A 27,020-nucleotide genomic window follows, 5' to 3' on the forward strand; every position below is an offset into this window, starting at 1 on the left:
GCCCCTAAAAACTAACCTTCTCCTCCCATCGCTTTGAGGTCTAAAACCCTGCCCCTAGCCAAAAAACGACCCTGAGCCCTAATATTGACCCCACTGCTCAAAACTGCACCTTAACCCCGTCCTGAGCAGTAAAACCCTGTCCTCTGCCAAAAAAACTACCACAACCCACCCCACCCTGATCACTAAAACAGACCTCCTCCCCGAAAAACTACCCCCCCCAAACCTGGCCCGAGTCCCACTTACCAGGCCGTGTCCCGGAGTTTTCCCTCCTGATCCTTCCTGTTCCTCTTCTTGTCCATCCACACATCAAGACTGCTGACTGCCTTAACCACATATATGTGTGGTTATTTAAGGCAGAAGCGTGGTTTAGGCAAGCGTTGTTTGCACTTGCGTGGAAACTGCTTGTATGGTTCAGCCCCCGTTGTAAAGGCCATTTCCCACAAATTAAAAGTGGCAAATTAAACTTCTCTTTTCTCTTTCATTTACTTAAAAGAAAAATAACTTTTCAGAAGAAAATCGATTTTCAGAAGGTACACTAACACACATTCTAATATACAATCATGAAATCAGCAGGTGGCTTTGGAATTGCTACTGGATTAGATACGTAGGTAATTAAAACGAACCAACCAACCAAGTCTTGAAAAACTTGTGTTCACTTATTTAGATACATTAGGGAATTTAATCTATGTTATTATTTCAGAAATATGAGGCTGTACTTGGTCCCACTCTTTTAATATTCTGCATCACAGAGCTCATCAGCATTCAAATCTGTACTGAAAAATATGTTCCTTCACTTTTATCAAAGCATTAACATTATTTCCGATTCTGTGACATTGTCTTAACATCCATAATGCCTATTTCAAAAAGACTACTTCAGCCCTTAGGACAGGTTACTTACGACATCCCAACTCCATTATAATAGTAAATAAAGCTATATCAATCGAACTTCAAACCTTAGACCGCCGTCATCTCAAGATATAAATGTATATTTTTAAACAGAGGGCATTTTCAAAACTCTAGTCCGGATCAAAAATAAAAGGCCAGATGTACAACCTTTTTTAACGGTCGCAAACTGAAAATTGGCCAGTTTGCGACTGCTAAAAAAGGCTGTGGTATGTACAAACCCTATTTTGCGAGTCGGTAACCTATAACCGACTTGAAAAATAGGGTTTGCGAGTCGCTATAAGGAAGGGGCGTGCCAAGGGCATCTCTTCCTAATAGTGAATCGCACTGGTATGTAAGATCGTATTGAAACCGCAAAACAATTGTAGATACCACCTACTTCAAGTAGGTGGTAAGCCAGTCACAAATGGGAAGTTGTTCCCTTTGTGTTGGGCAGCGAAAATACCCCAGGGACCACGGCCTACTCTTAAAAAATGAAACAGAAACGTTTCATTTTCTTTTTTAAATGCCAACCGTTTCCTTTAAGGAAAACGGGCTGCATTAAATAAAATACTGCTTTATTTAAAAAGCAGTCACAGAAGGCCACCATTCCTGTGAGTGTTGGCCATTCCCTTTGGGTCGCAAGTTGCAACCTGTCTCATGAATATTGATGAGGCAGGTCATTTACGTCACCCCATAGTGAATTGCTAAATGTGTCCGAGACACATTAGTACATTCTGTTTTGCAAGTCGCAAAATATTAAAATTTGTGACCCGCAAAACGAAATGGTCGTACATCTGGCAAAAGTACCCACTTCCTCCATACTATCATGAACAGATACAGCACCATGGAAGTCTGTGGCTTTGTATGAGCACTCAAACTGTGGTCTTTTGCCTCTTTAGTCAAATAAATCCTCAGTGATTTGCCATATGTTGATATGGACCTCATGTATCTAGAGGCACTCTGCAAATAGAGGGTACAAATTACGCACCAACTTTTTACGACCAGCCTGCCATTTAACGATGTGATCAATGGACTAATATGCCTCGTCGCAAAATATTAATTCAGAGTGTGTTACAAAATGCCTGCCTGATGAATATTAGATTGGAAGATCGCTATTTGTGCCTTGCTGTGTATGACTGTGAATAAGGGATGTTGACCAGCAAGGGACAGAAAACCACCATTCTAACATTTGCTTTCTTAAAGCAGACATTTGGTAAGACATCATTGAGAGGGGGAGGGGAGGGGAGGGAGGAGCACAACCTGGACCACAGCCTGCTTCTCTGAAGATGTTTGATATGGTTACCAAAGAGGAACCTGTCATAAAAGGACAGACACCACCCCTTTTCCTTGAGGTGTCAGTACCTGATCAGTTCCTTGAGGTGTCAGTACCTGATCAGTGGTTTACAATCAATCAAAGGCATGGTCACAAAGCACTAACACATTATAATGTAGCTCTCAATAGATGGGGATAAACCTTTCATGCCATCTCCTATTTTCTATTTTTATTGAATTGCAATACACGTTTTAGGAGGCTTTTCCGACTTATACAAAGGTTTATTGCAGAGGCTGCCCCCGAAGGGGGCTCGATAGCCGGGGCCATAACCTGCGCCGTGCCCCCACCCGGACAAACTAATGGTGGGACGGCGTTTGGCGCGAAAAAGACAAAGAGGCCAAAAATCCTCCCCCTCTCTCTTCCCCCCGCAGCAGCCACCGGACTGGTGCAGACACCCCAGCCAATGGGGGTCTTGGTGGGTTACAAACCTCCCCCAATGGAAAGGGGGGCCTAGCGGGAGGGAAGGCGAGCCAGGGGACATATAAGGACTGCTCCCCCAGGCATGCTCCTATCTTCACGGAGCGGGGGGGATCAGCAACGACGGCGGAGCCCAATCTTGTACAATTCTCTACCTGGGACGTAGTGAAGACTACAGAAGGCAAAGCTCTGCCGTGCTGCAACACAAAGGCAGAAAGCGACCAGGTAGCCAGGTGCTCTCCAAGGGAGGCTGAGCCTGTACATGCGCCGGAATCCTGGGTGGAGAATTGCGGCGGAGAACTGTTGGAGCGGGGAGCACAAGCCTTTTCCTTGAGGTGTCAGTACCTGATCAGTGATTTACAATCAATCAAAGGCATGGTCACAAAGCATTAACACATTATAATGTAGCTCTCAATAGATGGGAATAAACCTTTCATGCCATCTCCTATTTTCTATTTTTATTGAATTGCAATACACGTTTTAGGAGGCTTTTCCGACTTATACAAAGGTTTATGTACATAGCAAAAAGGTATTTTGCAGTTTCAAATTCTATATTTTACAAATCGCAGGCTTTGCAGCCACACACCTTTCTGTGCATGAGGTCCTAGGTTCAGTTTGTGTAGTCTTACAGCATAGGACACAAGTTTCATGCTACCTGGGGAGGCTTTAGCAAAGCTTGAGATTTAGACAATCAAAATGATACAACAGAATAAATGCAACTGAGTTGTTTACAATATGATTGCGTGCAGTACAACAATGTCATTTGAAACATTGTTTTCCTTTATATGAATTGCAGCCCAAAATTGGATGCCAATTCTGAGTTCAAGCTCCCACTTGCAATGGCTCGTACCCTAGTTGGTCAATAAATATAAATTCTGCTTTTCATCTATGACCCAGCATTTCATCCCAGCGTACTGCTTTTCCAGTGTTAACTTTTTATACTAAGGAAAATAATTACTGGCAACTGCACTGAAGCTATCGCTACATTTCTCACTGAACACTGAACAGAAGTCATACCTTCTAATAGATAACATTCCTTGCCTAGGGTCCTGATGTATGAATTTGGAAAAGTGGCCGCAAATCGCTCAGCAAATTTTTGCAAATGAAAAAGAATTTTGCGATCTGACTTCTGTACTAGTAGGTCGGTTCACAAAGTTCAAAATCATATTGGTTGCAAGACAGTCTGCCACATCAATCTTCATGTGGTAGATGGCAAATTACGACTCATTAAGATTGGATGCCCTCACTAGGATGGTAACCTACTTTTCATAAGCATTTCATCATGTCTGTAATCACATCTAAATACAGTAAGCTTATATTTTAATTTTTTTTACATGCAGCCTATTTTCATTATAGGAAACAGGGTTGTATTAAAAAATTAAGTTTTTTAAAGTTTATTTGATGGTTAGCAGGAGGCCCCTGGACAACTGACTCCTCCCCATTTTTTTTTTATATTCACAAAAGTAAATGTTCAATGTTTTGTGACCAGATTTCGTTTGTAAAACACTGATACATACCATAACAAATGACTATTTAGAAGGGACGCTCGAAATGCCCCTTCCAAATAGCGATTTGTCAACCGTTAAACCGTGGTGGCAATTCTGCCACGGTGTGGCGGTTAGCGCAGTGTGCGTGGCCATGACGGCCAACGGACGTTCGCACGCAACACTATGGAAGTAGTGCCCGCAACGGCCGTTGGCCATCAGAACCAGCGAAGGGCTTACTAATATATGTAATTCTAATGCTCATGGCTACTCTAAAAAAATAGCGATTTGTTTAACTGTTATCTGTTACAAATTCTGTGTTTTTAGCTTTGCGACCACAAAAATGGTTTCATACATTAGGCCCTACGTTCTTTATCTGAAAAATGTTCCAGCTACATTCTGGAACTCCGGAAAATATTTTGAATGCAGTTAGGGAGCAGCGAGGTGGCCCTTCCAGCATAGGGTATTGCACACTGACAGCCCATGAGGATGACAGAGATCATAAATGGCACACTCTCAAATGAGCCCGTTCAGTGCCCATCCGGTACACTGGTTTTGAAACCCGTACATTGCTTGGGAGCAGCGTTGGCACCAACAGTCAGGCAAGTTCCTTTTATTGTTATTTTTTTTTTTATAGCTATTGTCACATTTTCTGATTCTTGGTTTTCCTTTAGTTGCAGCAAGGTCAGATGATAATGCCCAAGACAGATTAACATAACCACTGTATTTAGTGTTTGGAGGGGGGGGAGGGAACGTATGGATCAAATGGCTGGACTGTCCATTGAGGACTAGCCTGTTGGAATTGAAAAATGGGCACATTCCAAACTCTCGAGAAAATGGAATGGAAATTTTCATAGTAGCCACCTTAAAAACCAAGCACTGGTAAAGGCATTAGGTTTCGCCCATGTGATTAATAAAAAGCTGTTTTCTGTTCTAAGTTGTAGCTCATTTATTTATTTATAACGTTTTATATAGCGAGAACATGATCCCGAAGGATATCAGAGCGCTTTACAATTGGAGGGAAGGAAGGTAATAAATGCAGTTTCAGCATCAAATAAGAATACCAGACAGAACAGTTACAAAACAACAGGGGTCAATAGAGAATAATACAAAAACTGGTGCATAGCAAGCTAGGAAGGGATCAAATGGTAAGTTAAAGAAGAGTAGCACCCAGTGCAGGTCTTAAGGTTATAAGTCCCATACCTTAGAGCAGACGATCCAAACCCATTTAAGGCAATAACCTGTTCATAAGGAATCGTTTAGCTTCCAATTTGAAAGCAACCGTGGGGGAGATTCTGCGTACTTCCGGTGGGAAAGAGTTCCCGATCTTTGGGGCAGAGCCGGAGAAAGCTCAGTGACACGTTCTCTTTTTGCAAAAGATCTGTGGTTTCAGGAGGAAAGAGTTAGCACTTCTTGAGGGTCTACCACCTCTGGATAATTCTAGCTTTTGCACTAGATAACTGGGGGTTTTGAAACGGAGGGCTTTGTGAGATAGGCAGCAATCTTTAGCTGAATTTGTTCTTCGTAGGGCAGCCACTTAAGGGATTTTAGGACTGGGGATATGTGTGTGTTTCTTTTGGTACCTGTAACCAATCTGGCTGCAGCGTTCAATGATGCCCTTAGAGGGGCCAAGGTATATTAGGGGAGGCCACAGAGCGTAGCACTGCCATAGTCTAGCCTCGGCAAAACAAGCGCTTGGAACACCTGCTTAAAGTCAGCTTGTGGAAGGAATGGTTTGATATACCGGAGTGTCCTCATCAGGTGATTTGTTCCCTTGCACACATTGCTGATATGATTCTTCATGTTCAGATGCTTGTCCAGGGTGATTCCGAGAGATTTGGCTGAGTCAAAAATGAGGGGAGAGCAGTTGAAGGCAGTGAGGTGGTGCATCCAAAGGTCTAACTTGGGGATGTGGTTTGGAGGAGAAATGAGAAGGAATTCTGTTTTGGAGGTGTTGAGCAGGAGGCGGTTCTGGGTTAACCAGTTTTGAGTAGGCGTTAGAATAGAGTAGACTGATATGATGTTATACGGGGAGGAGATTTTCAGATAAAGTTGCGTATCATCTACATACACATGGAAGAGAATGTTCGTGGAATTTAGTGCATTGGCTAATTGTTCCAAGAACAAGTTGGATAGTTTAGGAGATAGGGCAGACACTTGGGGACCCCCATCGATACTGGAGAGGGCTAGGAGAGAGAGAGAGCAGTTCACCTTGAAGCTTTGTGATCTGTGGTAGAGGAAGGAGAACCATTGCAACACCCGACCAGAGAAGCCCATCCTGTACTTCAAAATGAGTACACTGTCAAACGCAGAGGAAAGGGCAGGGAGGATTAGGAGTCAGGATTCATTTTGGTCAAACATTTTTAAAATGTCATCCATATCGGGAGTGAGAGCCGATTCAGTCCTGTGCCCACTCCGAAAGCCAGATTGATGTTGGTCCAGGAGTTGTCAATTCTCGATATGAGCACAAAGTTGTGATTGGAGGCATTTCTCTAGGACTTTGGCTAGAGTGGGGATGTTAGAGACAGGGTGGAACTTGTTAAAGTCAGCACTATCTGCGTTAGTTTTTTTTAGCATAGGTGATACCTGAACTGCAATCTGGGATTGTGCTTGTGAAAGTGCAGCATTGACAATCTTTGTCCAGATGGGGATGACAACATCCTTGATTTCTTTGAAGATGGAAGGTGGCTGAGGGTCGCTGAAGTGATAGGATGGGTTGATACTCAGAAGAATCTTGTTGATGTCTCTTTCACTGAGGGGTGCTCAGGCTGATTGGTTTGAGCTGCTCTAATAGGGCAGGAGGGGGCACGGACCCATAGGATGGCAATAGAGCCTTCTTAGAAGCAAATTCAATATTGATGAGTCTTGATTTCTCAGTAAAGAAGGCAGCCAGCTCATCACATGAGGGTGGGCTGACTCCAGAGTCAGAGTGGTTTGGAGCTTCCACAGATTGCTGCTTAACCAGTTCAAAATGTTTCTTGCGACGATTAGCGGCTTGGTCAAGTTGGGATCTGAAGTTTTCGGCCTTAGTGCTCTTGATTGGTTTGTTGTAGGAACTCCTAACCTCTTTAAGGAGTATTAGCTGATCCGAGAAAGGTTTGGTTCTCCAAGATCGTTCAATTGCCCTAAGGTTGCGGAGTTCCGAGTTTAAATTGTCGTTGAACCACGTTTTGGATATTTTTGTTGAGTCATTTTTTTGTTTAAGTGGTGCAATCGAATCCATGATAGTAGAGTTGTAGAAGTCAGTGAGTACATGAACCTCAGACAAGTCAGCTTGGGAGGAGAGAGTATATTTACAGTGGGTTGCTAGTTCATCTGTATTGATAGATCTGAGGTCCCTTTTCCAGATCTTCGATTTTGTTAGTTTAGCCTTCCTCAGAGACACCTCCCTGTTAATATAAAAGAAGATGCTGTGATGGTCTGACCAATCGCAAGGGGTAATGGTATGCAATGTGATGGTGTGTCCTTTGGTGATGATGAGGTCCAGTATTTCTCCTTTATTATGGGTTGGCCGGTTACAATGTTGAATCAACTAGTGATCACTTAAGAATGATTTAAGGCATATTACAGCTTGGTCATAGGGGTTAGACCAGTGAAGGTTGAAATCACGGAGGAAGATTTGGGACATTACGGAGTCAACAACGCCAGAGATGATTTCCATTAATTGTTTGAAGAAGGAGAGACTGTCCACAGGGAGGTGATAAAAAGTGTGGAGTTTGCACACCAGAAGGTTGTTACTTGAGATGTTGAGACAAAGGTATTCACAGGAGGATGGCGTAGGAGACTCCAAGTGGGAAAACGAGTGAGTGCTCAGATGTATACAAGCTAGGCCACCGCCCAGCTTTAAAGGTCTGTCTAGATGAATGATGTCCTGGGTGGGAGGCACTAGGAGGTCTAGGATAGGAGTGGAGGAGGGATTGAGCCAAGTTTCAGTGAGAATGATAATGTATAACTCATTGTGTTGGATGAAGTCGAAGATATCGGAGGCGTGTTTACTGGCTAACCTGCAGTTGAGTAGAATGCATTTAAGTCGTACCGGAGTATGGGGGGGAAGGAGTCTGGATGATGTTCACTCTCATGAGGTTGTCATTATTAATGACTCTAAGATTGTGTGGGGGTGCTCTGTTCAGGTTAGAATGGATGACTTGAGTTTGCCCAAGAGGGATCATGTTGTTGTCTAGAGTAGCCGAGTAGGAGTTGAGAAGGTCTTCAATATCATTAGACACAAGATAAGCATTCAATCTTCTGGGGCGGGAAGGGGCATTAGGTAGTGTTAAGGTTTTCGAGATAGAGGTGGGGGAAACTGGCCAAGGTGAACTCTATCACTAGGGGGTGGCTCTGGGCAAATTCACAGAGGGGAGGACGGAGCTGATCAAGGGGAAATGTTTAATTGAGAGGGCTTTCAAGTCATGTATTTCGACGGTGAGATGGTGCAACTGGAGATATCTATTGTCCAGGCATGCCACCAAGTCTGAGTCCTTGGTGAGGGGTAGAGGTTGTGTAGGGAGATCTGGCGGATAGGAGGAGCCTCGCTTTATGCCAGGGGGTCTAAGGCGGTGATGTGAAGTTACGGGGGAGGAGTTTGTCATTAGGGACTAGCAGTGTTCCAGGATGCTTGGATAGAGAGTTTGATAAAAGAGAGCGGGTGGGAGGGCCATTGACCTGTGAGTCTGGGACGTTCAAGTCAGGGTTGAAAGAGTTTGGCCAATCAAGATCCATGGAGGGCAATTGCCAGGTCTCCGGCCTTGCCAGTGGCATGAAAATAAGGATGGCGGCAGAGGGATAATTCATTCAGAGCAATGGCAGTAGGGGGCAAGGGAGCCTCTCAGCTCGAGAATCAACCAGTATCGGACTGGAGAACTGCGAGCAGAGTGAACCCGTAGGCCAGCTGGCCTTCTGAGTCAGGGTCTAGTGGATTGAAGCAGTTTGACAGGGGACTGCGATCATCTAAAGGGAAAGATAGGTTTAGAAAGAGTGGGGACATCCCGGCTGGGGTGGGGATAGGACAGTTTAGGTCATGAGTAATGGCAGGGTGTGGGTAGGGGTCATTGGATTTTGCCGAGACAGTGTTTTTGAGTGTAGGGAAGATATTGACCATGTTAACTAAGTTGACATTAGAGGCTTGGATTAGGATGATACCATTGTTGTAGAGGGTGATAGTGACATTAACGTTGAAAGTGAGCGAGGGTGAAGTCGTTAATTTGAGACCATGAGGTGTTTTCCTAGGGCCTGAAATTCAAAGCATGGAGTAGAGAACATTCCACCAGGAAGCTTGTTTTCTGGTATAGAAGATGAGGTTACTAACTATGCTACTCTTGTTTGCACAGAAGTAGACATCTGAGATTAAAGTTTCGGGTCTGGCCTTTGAATATGTGCTGTTTATGTTTTTTGGCGGCATTTTTGGAGCTGTTAGATGGGTAATTGATAATGAAGGCGTTAGATCCTGTGGGATCGGGACTTATCACCATCCCGATAGTGTGTCCTGGCGAGGGAGGGGCCCCAGTAAGGAGTTTATGGAGGTAAGGTAGTTGTATTTATCAATTAAAGTATATATAGGTAGATAGAAGACCTAGCGGGTAGGCAGAGTAAGTTGGGAGCGGGTAATTAGGTACAATAATTTTAGACTTCGGAATTGGATAATTGGAGGAGGGAGACTACATGAGGAAACTAGGGGAACTGGGAGGGAGCTGAGGAAAAAAGAGAGAAAAAAACAAGGCAGCAAGAAGAACTGTGGGTAAAGATGGAATTAAATAAGCACAGGTGAGTTGGCTGAGTACCTGAGAAGCCAGAGACTTACTGCAGTCTATCAAGGGACTGTGTAGTCAATTATTAAAGATGAGTGGTCTGTATAAAGATGTCCGACATTGTTAGAATGTACCAAGAATGGAGTTCTACCTTTGTCTTTAATACTCTGATTGAGAGATGGGAGTTGTCTTACAACAGTTTCTCACCATCAAGATCAGGTAGGAGTTGAGTTAAGGAGGGCTTGTCCTACCTCCCTTTTGATAGATGCTCATACTGTGGTAAAGGATCACTGTAGGACTTAGCCTTAGTTTGTGGGCCTAGAAACGGGCGCCATCTTGTAGAGGTGATTCTTAGTGAAGAGGGGTGGGTTCATCTTATTCATAGGACAAAATGAATGAAGGCCCCTTGGAAGAACCGATGAAGGAGCTATCTAGAGGCAATGTTCCAATAGCCAGATGCATAAAATTAATCAGTAAAACTTGGAATCCTAGGCTGAACCATCAGCTGCAGATCAAAAGGCAGAGCTCTGGCGGGAACGCCACGGAGGAGTGGATGAACCACGCACTCCAGCATGAGAAAAGAGCACGAAAAGTACACGTAAACACCGCAAGGGCATCCAAGTGTGGATCTGCTCCAGAGCGTCTAAGAGTGGATCTGGACTGGAGCCGGCAGAAATCAAGATGTGGGGGTGCAGTGCGAAACAAAATCAGGTGGATTAGCGCGGGGGCTAGCCAGTCACTGTGGGAGGGAAAGGCGCAGTGGTTCACATACGAACCCCGAGGAGGGTGCGAAGGGCGTGTGAATCGCAGACCTGTAACCTTGTTCCTGACCTCTCCCCTCCTTGTGCTGATGATCGGGGGGGCAGAAGTCCGCCGGTCTAATCAAGGTGGGCAGCCACAGGAAACCCATCAAGTACGCGGGGTGGCCACCTCCGTCAGCTGATCGGCTCGACGGCTGCCCAGGCATGAGTCCCGCTCTGTGGTTGGACCAGCCGGGACGAGATGAGATGCGATGCCAAGAAGACTCCCAGGTCGCCACGTTCACTCCCAGGCCACGGAGATCCTTGGAGCAGTGGAAGGAGCTCCAGACCCAGCCGGGAAGTCTGCGAAGGGTCGCGATAACCTCGGGTTCCCTGGTGGGGCTGCAGGAAAGTGGGCAGCACCTCAGCCAGATAGGGAGGCAGTCGCAGGAAGAGGGAGATCTTGAAGCGGGCAAGATGAGGTACTGGCTTCAAGAAGTTGCTGGGGCTTAGAGCTTTTGATCCTGGTGCTACTGCACCTGCTGCACCATTCAAATCATGACCTTACTGCCTGCTAGATATATGCAATTATGACTGTCTTGTTCAGTAGTAAAATTTTATAATAATCTGGGTTTAGTGGGGTCCCTGGAGCTTTTGGCCCCACTCCCCCTGAACCTGCTCCACCATTCAAACCCCAAGGTAACTGCAATTGTGACTGCCTGTTTAGTAGTCAAATATAGCAATAATATGTGTTTAGAGGAGTTCTGGCAAATGTTTTTGCCAAGTGCCACAGCTCCTTGTACACTATTCAAACCATGACCCTGTTGTCTGCAAGGTAACTGCACTTGTGGTTGTCTGTTTAGGAATAACATTGAGCAATATTAGATGTTTAATGGGGTGCCTGGAGTTTTAGAGCCAATTGCCACTGCACCTGCTGCACCACTCAAATAATGACTCTGCTGCCTGCAAGATAACTGCACTTGTGACTGCCTGATTAGGAAAGAAAATATAGGAATATTTGGTGTTTAGTGGCGTTATGAAAACTTTTGGCCCCGGCGGCACTGCACCTGCTACACCATTAAAATCAAGCCCCTTTCAACTGCAAGGGAACTGCAATTGGACTGCCTGTTTAGTAGTGAAATATAGCAATATTAGCTAGGTGCACCGGCTGCACCATTCAATTCATGACCCTAGTGCATGAAAGATAACTGCACTTGTGACTGCCTGCTTAGTAGTAAAATACAGCAATTTTAGGTGTATATTGGTGTGCCTAGAGCTTTTGGCCCTGGTGTCACTGCACCTGCTGCACCATTGAAATCATGATCCTGTTGTCTGCAAGTTAACTGTACTTGTGACTTGCTGTTTAGTGTTAAATACATTTCAGCTATAATATGGGTTTAGTGGGGTACCTAGAGATTTTGGCCCCGGTGCCATTGCACCTTACTGTACCATCCAAATCATGTCCCTTTTAACTGCAAGGTAACTGCAATTGTGACTGTCTGATTCGTAGTGAAATATAGCAATATTATGTGTTTGGGCCCGGTGCTACTGCGCCTGCTGCACCATTCAAACCATGACCCTGTTGTCTGCAAGGTAACTGCACTTTTGGCTGCCTGTTTAGTAGTAAAATATAGCATAGCTCCTGTATATTAACTTTATTTCTAACATGCAATGTTTATTACAACATTTAGAATTTGATCATAATGACCAAATTGATTAAGTTGAAAAAATATCAATCTGATAATGCCTACAAAGTGAAAAGAAATGTACTGCCAAATGGATATGAAATGCCACAAATATTCTAAGGCTAAAACATCTGCTTTATACAACTAAGTAATAAAAAGCAAGCATTCCAGCATACTGTTAGAAGTTGTTTGCTGTGTCCATGGGAAGAGATCTTATATTGACAGAAGAGATCTTATCTTGACAGTGAATGGGGACTAAACAGCATGAACAGCTTTAGTAGAAGTATTGTAAATGCTGCAGCCAGGGGAAGTTAATAAAAAAATTTTTTACACAAAAGCACGGCATTGGGAACTGATAAGAGCCCCTTTTTAAGATATATTAAATACAAGAGATTTCACAAGCGCTGTGCAGGCGAAACTTAAATAGAAAAAACACAAACAAAAGGATGGGTGCGCGGCTACCCCAAAGAATACTGGTTTATTGGATAAAACCATTCCTGAACCAGAAAACAACAAACTCTTCAGGTTTAGCCAGCCATTAGGCCTAACTTCAGGCTAAAATAATTTTGAATAAAGATTCAAATAACAATTCCCTAAAAATTCAAACTGTCTCATTAATGCCTGCTATAAATGTGTTACGTGTAAGAAACACAAAGAACCACATTAAAGGTTTCAGATAACATGAAATGATTGCAAATAATTTTATATTTTCATTTAAAGATGACACTTATCATGGTTTGCTTAATTACAACTAACCAGTTTTTTGCAGCTGGTGAAAAATTCAGGGTCGGATATAGGGTCCATCAGATAGGAACGGATGACATTGGCCCGCAAACCTTTGGGTGCCTCATTTGTCATTTTTACACCGTTCTGCAGAACCGACACCGGGAAGTTTGGGGATGGATAACTTGTCAGCCAAAGGCGAAAATCAGGGTGTGTGGTTTCAGGAACTAGCTCCTTCAGGAAAAAGGAAACAAAAACAAATTAAATTACATAAAAAAGGGATTGTTAAAGTCTCATAATATTAGTACAAGTAGAGCATACATTTGATTATAAGACACTGAAACAAACACAGCGTTTTGTAGCCAAGTCTGTATCTCCTTTCCAATTATTAGTAGTCTGGCCCAGATGTGAACTATCAGCCGTCCAATATAATGAATCCCAGCGTTTGCACAAGAGATGTCAATAGAGGGTGGCTGTTGACAAGCTTAGACGTTCTGAAATGCACTCCGCCAAATGGAAGAGACGTCACACACAGCTGCACATGTGCAAAGAGCAAAATGATTTTGGACCCCTGAAGAAGAGCTCTGTGTCCCTTAATACACTGAAGCTGTGGCACACAAGGAAACATTTATGAATACAAATGAAAACATAACAGAGTGACTACCATTGATTTCGACAATAAATTAATTTCAAAACCACAATCATTTCTGGTGTGCACTGAATGAATGTCACTTATGAGGAATGAGCGTCAGATGTCAAGAACAAAGTAGTGCAACAGGAACATGACACACACCCAGATGTAGTGAGTGCATTTCTGAGCAATATATCAATTTAGCGGCTAGTTGAAATAACCCTCGTAGCACACACACGTAGGTTGAACAAGTGGAAACTAAAACCAGGATTATAAGGTGTGGCAAACACAAGGTTTGTTTATACAACTATTTAGAAGGTCCACAAGGTGGAGGTGACACATAGGCAAAGGTGTTCAGGGGTAAAGCTTTTGCTCTCAGTGAGTTTCATCAACTGAGATCCAACTGAGCAAGTTTTTTTGTGAAACTGAAGACACACAACCATTGTTGTAGCCAAACATGCATTACAGTGAAAATATTAAACCGCGGCTGCTCCTCCGCTAATGCGGGGGAGCGAGTGAGCAATTTAAAAGGGCGAAATACAATTATAACTTAATATTATTATAATTTTATTTAAATGTGCTGGCTCTGTTGTTTGGGGGTGGGGCAGGGCTGGGCTGTTTAGAGGCTGGGGGAGGAGTGGTGGCACCCAACTAAGTGTGCATGGATGTGCCAAACATTCATGTACACTTTGCATGTTCTACCCCCAGGCTGCATTACAGCCTAGGTGGAGAACGTACCCACGGTCCCATTCCCTGGCTGAGCGCCAAACCATGGCACTCAGACCAATCACAATGCTGCACTGCAACGCTGTGATTGGCTCAGGGGAGCCTGGGTGCTTCCTGCTTCCACAGAAGCCAGGAAGAGGACAATAGGATGGAGGAAAGGCAGCAACCGGCCATGTCCAGGTAAGTGTTTTTTAAATTTTTATTTTTAATTCCCTCCTTCTGCTCTCCCCCGCCCCCCATGCCCATTCGGTAGCAGCCGCTACTGATTTTGTCGGTCTGCATCTGTTACCTTTTCTACTTTCTAATGGAACAATACCATATCCCCAATTTTCATTTCACAGTTTTCATGACAGGTCTAGAGTGTAGCATGTATCCTACTTCGTTAAGTAAATAAAGAAGAGGGAGGGACGTTTTTTGTGCAAGACAACAGAATATAACCTCTATCAAGCTTCACTAGGATACTGATGGCACAATCAAGATATTTTGTTTCTAAAAGCTAGTGGGATGTAGAGAAAAAGACAAGAGCCTTGAAAATCTGACCACTATTTTCAGGCTTATTGTGTGACAATCTAGATTAATAATTACATGTAAGTTGGTCACTTATTCCCTGGCCCTTATGAAAGTATATGCAGACTTAATAGCCATCTGTGAGAAATTGGGTTGCTGGTTAACTGGGGTGTGGGCTAAACCCCCAAAAAGCAGTCAGGCTGAACTTAGAGGCAATGTGTAAAGTACATATGCAGCATACAAACAGTAATATATTGTAAACTCAACACAGGAAAAATCATACAATAATTTAGAAAAATGGTGTACATTTTAATAAACTATTAGACACCAAAATGACCAAAATCCAGTCAGTAGAACCGGAGTTATGAATTATTAAAGATTTTAGTGGGAACAGCGCCAAAAGGCACAAAGGGCAGTGCTGGATCCGGTCAAAGTCTCAAGTTCAGGTCGACTGCGATAGAGTGCCTGTCGTTGAAGTCACCAGATTAGTCCAGCTGAAAGTTTACCTCCTCAAATCAATGCCTAGAGTCCTGCTCGCGGTGGAGAGGGCTGCGAGGAGCAGGGAGAGCTTTGCCGGATGCTGCCAGGGAAACACAAAGAGCACACCAGGCAGGAGGTGACGGTCGGAGCTTCATGTTGAATAGTGGTGCGGGCAATGAGGCCTCTGCGCAAACAGGCCCGTTCGGGGTCGTGAAGAGGCAAAACTTCAAAACAACTCTCTGAGGCCACACCAAGGGTCTGGGACCTGAGGGGCAACACTTGGGGTCAGGAACTTGCTTCAGCTGGGTCCAGGTGCTGGTGCAGAATGTAGGAAAGCCTTTTAAGTCCCTCAAGCTCAGATCTTGAGGCCAGCAAACTGGCCCTTGAAGTCACTCTGGTAGCCCTGGGTATGAAGTTGCTAGTCAAGTTCTTCTCTGCAGGCAAGAGGACAGGAGGACAGCAGTTCAGAAAAGCAGCAGTTCAGCAGCACAGCAGTCCTCCTTTCTGGCAGAGTCCACAGGTCTAGTCCAGAAGTGTACTGAAGAGTTGGTGTCTATGGTCCAATATATATACTGTGTTACCGTTCTTTTGGAAGGTAGTTAAGAAAACAGAGGTCCCTCAAGGGGGAAGTGAGAACCTCTACTTCCTTAACCACTTCCATGCTAATGACAAGGTAAGCTCGTCATGCAGTACACTGGAGCTGTGCTTATGACGAGCTGACCTTGTCATGAACAATGGGGTTCCCCATAAATCAGCACCCAGCGGGAATTGCCTTAGCATCCAAGGTGTTAAGGAAAAATATTTTGACCATCAAAACATTAGTTTGATTTTTAAACAAGACAGCTTTATTCAGTTTGTTCAATCACCGTAAAATCACTGAAAAAATCATTGCATTTTTATATACTTACTAGCTTACCCGCCGCGCGTTGCTGCGATCTCAGAAGAAAGGGAATTTAAGGAAACTTGTTATGATAACATTCAATTTACATTGTGTCATTTTTATTGAAACTTATTCATTTTAATATGGAAATCATTTTAAAGTGTTGTTTTAATTTTGTTTATTTATTCGAGTGCTTGTGGATACACAGTATTTTTTGTTTTTCCGTCTGGTGCGTACACGAATAAATCAGAAGGTTTTCCGACGCGTGAGCTGGCCACATACAGTTGTCCATGTGAGAAGCACGGATTCTCCAAATCTAGTCCACACACTTGCAGCGATTGTCCTTGTGCTTTGTTGATGGTCATTGCAAAAGCGAGTCGCACCAGGAACTGTAAACGTTGCGTACACGAATAAATCAGAAGGTTTTCCGACGCGTGAGCTGGCCACATGCAGTTGTTCATGTGAGAAGCACAGATTCTCCAAATCTAGTCCACACACTTGCAGCGATTGTCCTTGTGCTTTGTTGATGGTCATTGCAAAAAGCGAGTCGCACCGTAAACTGTAAACATTCAGTATTGGAAAGATTATGAGGACACTTGGTGGCCGGGGGCCCGGTATTTAACACATTTTATTTTTTGCCAGAATCCTATGCGGGAGTGTACTCAACAACTTTTAACACATTTTTTTTTAATGTTTTTTTTTCTTTTTAGCCAGAAACCTTTGCGGGAGTGTACTCAACAACTTCCCAAAGTTTCATGCCGATCGGATGAATGGTGTAGTAATGCATAAATGACAAACGGACATACTTTGGTTTTTATTTATATAGATACACTCAAGCCAAATTAAAAGTAAAAAAGGTGATTCCAAATGGCTCAGTGCAAGTGAAATACGTGAATGTACATGTGGTATACAGTCCATGTACAGGAATAGTGACTGATTCAGGATGCAAATATGATTGGTACACACTCTGACACAGAGTGAAAATGCTCCAGAATCAAATAAAAATAGCACACTATTATTTCAACCCTATGCATTCAATTTAGACCGGGACATCATCAGGACGCAGGTTTGGAAAGCGGCGGCCAAATTTATAGGATGAATGAGGAGATACTTCTGAGGGGTACTGATATATAGGCTTGCACAGGAGTGGTAGAGATTACATCCCAATCTATAGTGTATGGTTCCCAGTCAGTACATGTGTGCAATAGTGTAGGATTTCGTGTTGGAGCCATTCTGTATGCAGTTGAAAGCCCACTGGGATTGGGTTTCTTGAAAGAGGTAAAACGAGAGAAGGGAAACCAGTAGCACAGGGATGCCTCAAGTTGCTGTACCTGATCGTCCTTGAATGTATTAACCTAAACTGAGAGAAATGATTATCAAAACATCATATTCAAAAGCAGCCACTTAGAGCAATCGAGGAATTTATCCTCCAATTCCATCAATAAGTTGTATGCAGAGCTGATCGGTGTGCATGCACATCGGACAAGTCTCACAAAACTATCAATTCTGCATACAAGTGATCGGTGGGGTTGGAGGATTCATTCCTCAAGTGCTCCAAGTGGCCACAAATGTGTTGGCCTATGCATCAGTACCCCTTGGAAGTATCTCCTCATTCATCCCATAAATTTGCTTCCCAAACCTGTGTCCTAATGATGACCATGTCTTAATTGTATGCTTAGGGTCGAAATATTGACAGAGTAATAGTCTACTGTTTTTATTTGATTCTGGAGAATTTTCACTCTATGTCAGAGGTGTCCCTACCACATTTACATCCTGAATCAGTCTCTAGTCATGTACCTAGACTGTATGTCACCAGTGCAGTTTACATTCACTTATTTCACTTGCACTTCACCATTGCGCCGTTTGTGATCACCATTTTTACTTTCAATTTGGCTTGAGTATATAAAAATGCAATGATTTTTTCTATGATTCAAGAAACTGAATAATACTGTCTTGTTTAAAAATGGAACCAATCTTTTGATGGCCAAATTAATTTTCTCAAAGGAAGTAGAGGTTTACACTTCCCTCTTGAGAGACCACTGTTTCTCTTTACTACCTTCCATAAGAAGGGCACCAGGGTATAAAAATAGAATCTCAGACACCAACTCTTCAGTACTCTTCTGGACCTGTGGACTCTGCCAGGTAGAAGGACTGCTGGGCAGCTAGACTGCTGCTCTACTGGACTGATGCTTTGCCGAATTGCTGCCTTCCTGGATGGAGAACTGCACCTGCAACTTCATTTAAGGGACCACTGTTTCTCTTTACTACTTGTTTACCCAGGTCCCGGGGTTACTGGGTTGCCCCTTATACGTACTCTTTTTGGAAGGTGCCAGAAGCTTCTAGACAGTGGCCTTGATGTGCATGGAAGTTCCTGGCTCCCCTGCCCTGTCTCCAAGCAGGCTGCAGTGACAATGTGGAGGTGATGGGTCCTTTGTGTGAGGGCAGAGCACTCCCCATTCAGTTGCATGTGAGGCTGTGCTCAGCTCTATCCCCTCATCTTGCCAGCAGATGGTTCATTCAGGCACATCTAAGTCTGTTATTGTTGCACTGCCTGTGAGGAATTCACAAAGTCTGACAGTTACACCCAGCCATGTGACCCAAGACAGGCTACAGGCACAAAAGTGCTAAGGGCAGAAAAATGCAAACTTTCTAAAAGTGCTAAGCAAACAAATTCTGAACAGAATGCTGAATGAATCATACGTTCATCCCCAGTCAAGAGATCTGGTTTAAATTCATCGTTCTTTTGCTCACCATGCCACCTCAGTTTAGACCCAGACATATGCAAATCAGTATTGACCCTGTGCCTCATAGGAACAGTCCAGACCAAACTGCCAAGCTAGGTCCTCCCTGGACCAGAAAGAAGCATCTTGGGACAGGGTTTGGGGTCTTACCCCTCATCAGCCAGGCTAGCTTGAATACAGTGGCACAGTGAGCAAGGGACCCACATCTAGGCATACCCATCCCACTCAGGGCGAAAAGTGCTAGGCAAACAAATGATGGACTGAATGCTGAATAAATCATATATTCACCCCCGGTCAAGAGATCTGGGTTAAATCCATTGTTCTTTTGCTCACCATGCCACCCCAGCTTAGACCCAGCCATATTCACATCAGTCTTGACCTTATGCCATATGAGAACAGTCCAGACCGAACTGCCAAGCCAGGTCTTCCCTGGAAGAGAAACAAGCATCCTGGGACCAGTTTTGAGGTATTACCCCTCATCTACCAGGCTAGCTTGAATCCAGTGGCACAGTGAGCAAGGGACCCACATCTGGGCATACCCATGCCACTTAGGGCAAAAAATGCTAGGCAAACAAATGATGGATGGAAAGCTGAATTAATCATACATTCACCCCCGGTCAAGAGATCTGGGTTAAATCCATAGTTCTTTTGTTCAGCGCTCTGGTGCGAAACTGGACATAGGACAGCCTCTCCTCTGGGAGGGACCTCTGAGTCGTTCCAACCTGTTCCCTGGGGTACTTAAAGGCTTACCTGGGGGTGGTTCCTTAGATTCATCATTGGATGAGACTCAAGCCTGAAATCATGTCACTCTTTGACCATTTGGACACTTGGACTTCGCTGGACTTCGCCTGGAAGCAAGACTCCATCAAGGAAGACCACTGCTGCTCCTGGTCTCGCTGTTCGGCAAGTACACCCAAAGTGATCTCCTTTTGAGTGAAGCAGTCACTCCTATGCATCTGCAAGCACCACAATAAAGCTGACCAGTCTTACAGACTTTGATAGGCTCAGCAACAGAGGTTGTGGTTCTGCAACTTTTTTGAGGCCTAACCTGTCCTTTCTGCAATTTTGAGGCCAGTATCCATCCTCGATACCACTGGGAACGAACCCCTGCACACCGTGTTAACTTGCTGTTGCTAAAGCTTGTTGGCTCTGCACCCCAAAGACCCTCGGGCTACAAGAAGCTCCAGCCTACAGCATCACTTCCTGCCAAGTGCAGCATTCTCATCACACTAACACTAACTAGACGGAGCTAACGGCTGCAGTCTCTCTTCACTTAAAGATTCATCGTATGCCGACCCTTATCAAGGAGGCCCACGCAGCCACACTGTATATGCTATACCCTATCCAAGGAGAACACATCACTTTTCGCCCTGAAGAAGTTCATTGTATATGAACGAAACGCGTTGGCAGGCAATTTTCTGTATATGGATTCTGATGAAAATAAAGGGTCTATTGAGACACCTAATGAAGACTTTATGCTTTATTGAAAAAACTATCTTCACTTAACGGGTGGTGCACCACTCCATATCTTGGGCTCATCCTATTTCTGCTTTGCAGCTGGCACCCAACAACGGCAAGTGCTGGAATAGCTTGTGCACACCCAGCCGGACTCATTATTAAACCGAACAGAAAGGGAACACAGCAGGGGAGTGCGGTCAAAGTGTTCGCCGTTGTCTGTAACTGCACTCTGCAGCATCCTCATTATATCCATTGCACCATCAGCGTTTTCTTCTTTGTGAGTTTTTGAGATCCTCTTGCAACTCCAGTGCCTTAGGCCTGTGGGTCCTTCTGTGGATCTGCTCGTGCATCAGTGGGCTTCCCTGCTTGTTCGGGGTCTGCTCTGACTCTCCTGTTGTGGGGAGTCCCTTGGACCTTGCTGGTCCCAACGTTGCTCCTTCTTTGTTCTCCATGCCTGTCGTGGCTACCAAGGATTGCTGTTGCTCCCGCTGGACACCGACAACCTAGTCACTGACATCCAACGTGTGACAGCTTGTGCACAGCTCCTGGTCTTCCTCAGCATCACCTGGTTCTCACAGCTGTAGTGACAAGCAGACCATCAACTCTTCTGAACCGTCCGTCATCGGTGGGCATTGCTCTTCCGTGCCTCCTGGTAACACCTTTGTGGCCTAGACTCTGTCCCCTCTGCTTACAGGTTCTTCACTTCCACAATCCACCTTTAGATTCCAACTGACCTTTTCACCTTCTTCTCCAGAGGAACTTTTCTAGAGCCTCCCAATGTCGTCTATGGAGGTTTCTGATGTTTCCTCTCCCCTATTCACCTTTCTTTCCTGGTGTAGGTAACCTGGTCTCTGAGGCATCCACAGGTGGGTGGCACTCCAACCTTCTGGCCTCCTAAGGAATTCTACAGGGTCCTTCTTCTACAAAACTGCAACCGCAACTACTCCTTTCACTTCCATTGGGCACACAGCTGTGTTCCCACTCTGCCACAGCCTCCGTGAGGTTCCTAGGTGGTTTCTTGTGTTCCTGGCTCCTCTGGGTCCTCTGGTCCATGTCCCGTCATCTCCTGCATTCCACTTTCTTAATATATGATTTTGTCTCCCCCTGGAAACCACTGTATTTTGTGCTACTTACCTTACTGCAATTTAAGTATTGTTGTGTATTTGTGTTGATATCCCCGGGTAGGAGCTAAACTAAAATGCTAGTGAGTGTTGAGTAATAAATAGAAGTATTTTTATATACACTGTGTGGTTCTTTTTCATTTAACCTACACTACATGATTAAACTGATAAAACAAGCTGCTTAACACTCTATCAAGATAAGCTTGAAGGCTGCTCTCCGCAGATACCACTTTGAGAACTTTCTATGGTTATAAAACCACTAAAGCCACCAAGAGGGTTGCCTGGATTAGTGCAAAGTGCATCACTTAAATAGGTGTGCACCATATACTAAGCCAGCCTCCTACAAAGTGTCACTCAGAATAGTTCTTAACTCTATTTATTTTTCCTGTGCGTCGGGACTACTTCATGGTATTGAGTTGGCAAGTAGATGTCACATGTACAAACAATAGTGCATTATTAAGTTATGCTTTGAGGGTAGTGTTCACCAAAACAACAAATCAACTGCAAAAGTCCACGTCACTGTGAGAAAACATAATTGACAGCTTATTGTAGTGTAACATTGTACTTTTTTGAGTTACTACAGAGAGGGCAGACCGAGTGTTTGGCGGATTGGACACTGCGTCACATATGTAACAGAGCACCCTGTCCTCAAAACTAGAAATCAGTCCCTATGTTTTGAACGGAATCTGATTGCTACTTTACTAATGGTTTCAATGAAAAATCAGAACAAGGCAAATTAACGGTATAATTTGACCTGGGGCTTATAGGTTGCCAGTTCCATATGCTACAACTAATTAAATTAAGTTCCTCACTTCAAAAAGGAGGACATTTAGAACTAAAATTCTCTTACAGGGAATGGAGAACCTAGAGAAGGATGTCACTAACTTCAGGATGGAAAATAGAAACTTTCACTTTAAAAAAAGTTACAATCCTCGAACTTAAAATGTAACTGCCCCAGTTCTTTGGTGTCCTGATAATTGAAATTATCTTCTGCAGGGCCACAAGTGCCAGGAAATTGAGGGCAGCTCATACATCAGTTCCTCATTTAAGCGCACATGCTTACGCTGTGCTATATTAGTCAATGCTTACAGGTTCCCTTACCTGGGGTGGTTTGTGTCCACACTGCTCACATACCCGGCCCCTCTCCCCCACCTCTGTAGCCACGGGGCAGATAAAATAAAATAAAACACATCACAGAAATATCTTCCAGTACATGTATTTTTAGTTGAATGCTATCCATTATAAATATTGAGTCAACGACTGGAAAGGGTCTGCTTATGCTCCACAAAGACTACCCCTTTGAATTACCAATACATGTTTCAGCTTGTTCCTTTCAAAAACTATTTATGGCTGTATTTATCACTGAAATTCAAAAACAACCATCACAGTCCATGAGCTACTTATATTTAAAATCAATATGTTGTTATGTCTAGAGATTCCAATAACCTTCACAAGTGTAGCTGTCGTGGCTCTTTAAATTGCTCTGGTGTGATCGCCCCTCAGCTAATGTGTTCCGTGAGTTGTTTCAGCGCGGCCTGAGTGATGAACAGAACACTGCCACACAATGGACTTTACCTCGCACACTTTCTCCAGCATGGGCATCCACGATGTAGCCAAGTGGCAGTTCTGGAGCACGACCCAGCTGCCTTCCTTGATCGCTTTTTCGGTCATCTTCAAGGCAATAGGTCCTTGCCCTTGACCCAGAGACAGGGAACTTAGCTTGGCGCCTCCGAATCCCTTAGCAGAAAGGAGCCAGAAAGCGTTAAAATGACAGAAAAGGTTTTAGACACCCTGCATATATTTACATACCAAAAAAAACGGTACTTACTTAGGGGAGAAAATGCTAATTATATCTGAAATGCAGTCATACACAGACCTTGATTAATATGCACAATTCCATCGCCAGCTAATCACAATTTAAAATGGTTATTTGGGATGTATGATGTTACAACGCAATCAAAATGATCGCGGTACATCACAACGCATCTTTTACAACGCAAGTCGTGGACGCAAGTCGTTACCACGACTTGCGCTGTAGGGTGCTGGACTTAGGAATAGTAAGATTTACTATTCCAACTCCAGCCTACGTAAAATGTGTAGTGTATTTTATAAAGAGCACAACTGCCCCAACGGGGCGTCCCGGCGCTGTATAACGCTGTGGAACCCTTCCTGGCTCTCCCTGTGAGATGCCTCTCCTGGCCACCCCCAAGGTGAAGCCAGGCATCCCAGTGTTGTAGGGGCCGTTGTGGAGATTAAGCAAGCTATTGCCCAGAGTTGCAGCGTGGGACCCATGATTAGAGTAGGCGCTGAGGCGAGAATTATCGAGTCCGCGGACATTGAGCCCAAGATCCTGCCGTGTCGGGACTTGAACCCTGGTCCCGGGCCTGATCTCTGCTTCAGAGTCTGCCGCTCTAACCAGTGAGCCACACTTCTCCACATCGAACACCAGAGACCCCTTACGTACAGTAAGGAAGGTGTTGGAATAGTAAATCTACTATTCCTTAGTCTAGAGCGGCCTCCAGCGCAAGTCGTGGTAACGACTTGCGTTGTAAAAGACGCGTCGTAATGGCACCGCGGTGTTTTGACCGCGTTGTGAAGGATGTTTACCGTCTATTTTATTATTGAGGGACAAGATCCAGATCTAGCTATGAACATTTTCCCTAGGACATTGATAAAAGTTAAAGGTACCTAGTAAGAATTCGCACCCCTGCAGCATCTCAGAGGGCCTGGATGTTGGAGTGATATCTCCTGGTACAGGAAGGCAAGGACGCTCAGTTGCATGCACCTCATCACATGGAATGCACCTTTTTTTGTAAGAAACGGTTAGGATCTGGAAATGGGCTGAGCATCAATTTATCAACCAAAGTCAACAGTGATTCTTAAAATGTCCTTTCCACATCTGCTTTCTGCACAGATCCCACTCAGGACACTTTTATCTGCTTACTTCACTTTCTTAATATCCAGGAAATGTTTCCAGGCTTCACATTCGAAGGCCAGATCATTCGCACAGTGTACATCTACCATGCTAACTCTAAACCCATACCAGGTGAAACACCTTTTACTATTTCATAATTTTTGGCCTGAGATTACATCAGGCTTTTAAGATATTGTTTTTTTTCTTTTTTCAACTCTTAACATTTCGTGCATTTTTGGCATTTTATAATGTCTCTTAAAAAGCATTCAGACAGTTCAATAAAGAAGGCTTCACTGTCAAGGCCCAAGATAAACAGGAAGTAGTAGGCACCTCATATTATAATGGAAGCACAAGAGCCCAGAGGACCAAGGGGTCAGAGGACTGTAGCAGGCCAGGCAGTAGCAGGACAACGCTGCCTACAACAGTAAAACACCCACATAGAAGGAAGAAGCAGGACAAGTGCAAAGGGGTCTCTGGTGTTGCCAAGGGATATAAGAAGTATCGCCACAGCTGGGACACATGCGTTTAGCAACTCCGAGAGTGAACACTAACACCTACTAGCACCCATGTGGTCTGCTTGAGTCTTCTGTACATCCAGGCGACCCAACACATACATACCAAACAGGAGAACATTACAGGGCCACCATGGTTGCTGATTAATCTCTCGACAGAATTAATCGGTGGAAAGTTTTTTTAAGCAATTCCATTTCGACATTCGTACAAGTGACTTAGAAGGCAGTTACACTATTTTTCCGTCCAACAAACAAAAGTCCATAGAAAGGAGAGGAGACCCGATGCTGATGAATAGATTTTATCTGGGACACGATGAGGTAATGGCTGAAAAAGGGATGAATTTCAAACAAAATGTCCTCATCCAGTTTTGCAAACATTGGATCTCGAGTGGATGTCCAGGGCCACCACACATGACCTTTTGAGCCATAATATTAAGGCCTTATTTAGAGTTTGGTGGACGGGTTGCTAGGTCACAAAAGTTTGGTCAATGTCCAGTCCGCTGTATTACAAGTCCATTATAGCTTTTGGCACTTGTAATGAGGACAAATATATATATTTTGAAGAAGTATCCCACCCGGCAAACTCTAAATAAGAGCCTAAGTTTGGCGCAAAACCTGACTGCAACTTTCCAGATCGAATCCATGTGAAATTAAAGTGATACAAACAAATTTTATACTTTGGCCCGATACCAATCAGCGCTATTTGTGGCTCAATACATCATGTTACGATTAATTCAATTAATTACCTTAGGGCGAAAAGGGGGACATTTATAAATAGAATATTCTTGCAAGGGTTGGTGATCTATTTACTTAAAGTATGCATCACTGTTGTAACAATGTGTGCCCACGCACGGGGCACTAGGACCTGCACGAGGGAGAACGAGGGCAGGCGGAAAGGGAGGAGCCAGGGACTGGGGACGGCAGTTAGCCGATGAACGTGTAAGGAGAAGGACGTGCAATAAATAAGCTCTGACAGTCTACCCTGTGTCCGAGTGTCTGTGGCTGCCAGGACATTACATCTGGCGACGAGGGTGGTCACGGAACCTGCGGCGTGAGGAGGACGGCTAACCCTGTCAGCGCACGTCCCTGGAAGCCCAGCTGTTGAGTAGGCGTCCAGTATTGTGGGCCGGTGACCGCGTGGTTGCTGAGTCACTGCACGAGCGTCCTCGCGCGCTGGAAGCCCACCCCAGCTGTCCGGAGGTGTGTCCACTTGCCCGGAGCTCACCCCGCTGCACTGCGTGTGGCACGTCATTACTCCTGTGGCGGAAGCCGGGAGCGCTACTCTGTTATTTTAATATTTGAGTGTCACTACTGCAAAATACTGTGTTTTTAAACATCTCACCTTGGGAAAGGAACAAAACCTTGGTCAATCGTACAGCGACCCCTAAACGCTGAGAAAACGATCTCTGGCTGACGCCATTGCCGGCGTGATCCAAGGCCACGCCCCCTTTTAGGACACACCCCCCCCGCCCAGCTTTAAAAGCGCTGAATACGAGCGCGTGTCAGTTTCATTACTCCTGAGGCGGAAGCCGGGAGCGCTACTCTGTTATTTTAATATTTGAGTGTCACTACTGCAAAATACTGTGTTTTTAAACTTCTCACCTTGGGAAAGGAACAAAACCTTGGTCAATCGTACAGCGACCCCTAAACGCTGAGAAAACGATCTCTGGCTGACGCCATTGCCGGCGTGATCCAAGGCCACGCCCCCCCCCATTCACCCCCCTACATAAAAATGTGCCATTGGCGGAAGCGCCTAAGGCAAGCCTGTCTGCGCCCGTCCGCGTCCGGCCGGGGACAGGTGCCACCCCCCTGATCCCCCCCATGGGATACAATATAATCCTGCCACCCTTCTCACCTTGAAACCCCCTATAAAGGACTGCTGCCTCCATTATTACCACCCCCTTAAGCTTCCCACCTACTGCCAGCACTGTAATACCAATTTAATAACGGCTCAACCTAAACAGCCACAGCAAAATTTCATCCTATTGCTTCTAAATTGTAGGTCTATGCCAAAACACAAAGTAGAAATCTCGCTTCTC

General features: G+C 44.6%; 1 protein-coding gene across 1 annotated transcript in view; it reads right to left on the reverse strand.

The window, feature by feature from the left end:
* The window catches only part of DNAH7 (dynein axonemal heavy chain 7), a 2,019,015-nt gene that overhangs the window by 228,088 nt on the left and 1,763,907 nt on the right, over positions 1-27,020 (reverse strand). Inside the window, exons 55-56 of the mRNA XM_078680414.1 lie at positions 23,131-23,292; positions 13,045-13,245 (exon numbers count right to left, since the gene is read on the reverse strand). Coding sequence (XP_078536540.1) covers positions 13,045-13,245; positions 23,131-23,292 — 363 coding nt within the window. The remainder of the gene's footprint in view (positions 1-13,044; positions 13,246-23,130; positions 23,293-27,020) is intronic.

The sequence above is a fragment of the Lissotriton helveticus genome, chromosome 3_1, assembly GCF_964261635.1.
Source record: "Lissotriton helveticus chromosome 3_1, aLisHel1.1, whole genome shotgun sequence".
Classification (NCBI taxonomy): Eukaryota; Metazoa; Chordata; class Amphibia; order Caudata; family Salamandridae; genus Lissotriton; species Lissotriton helveticus.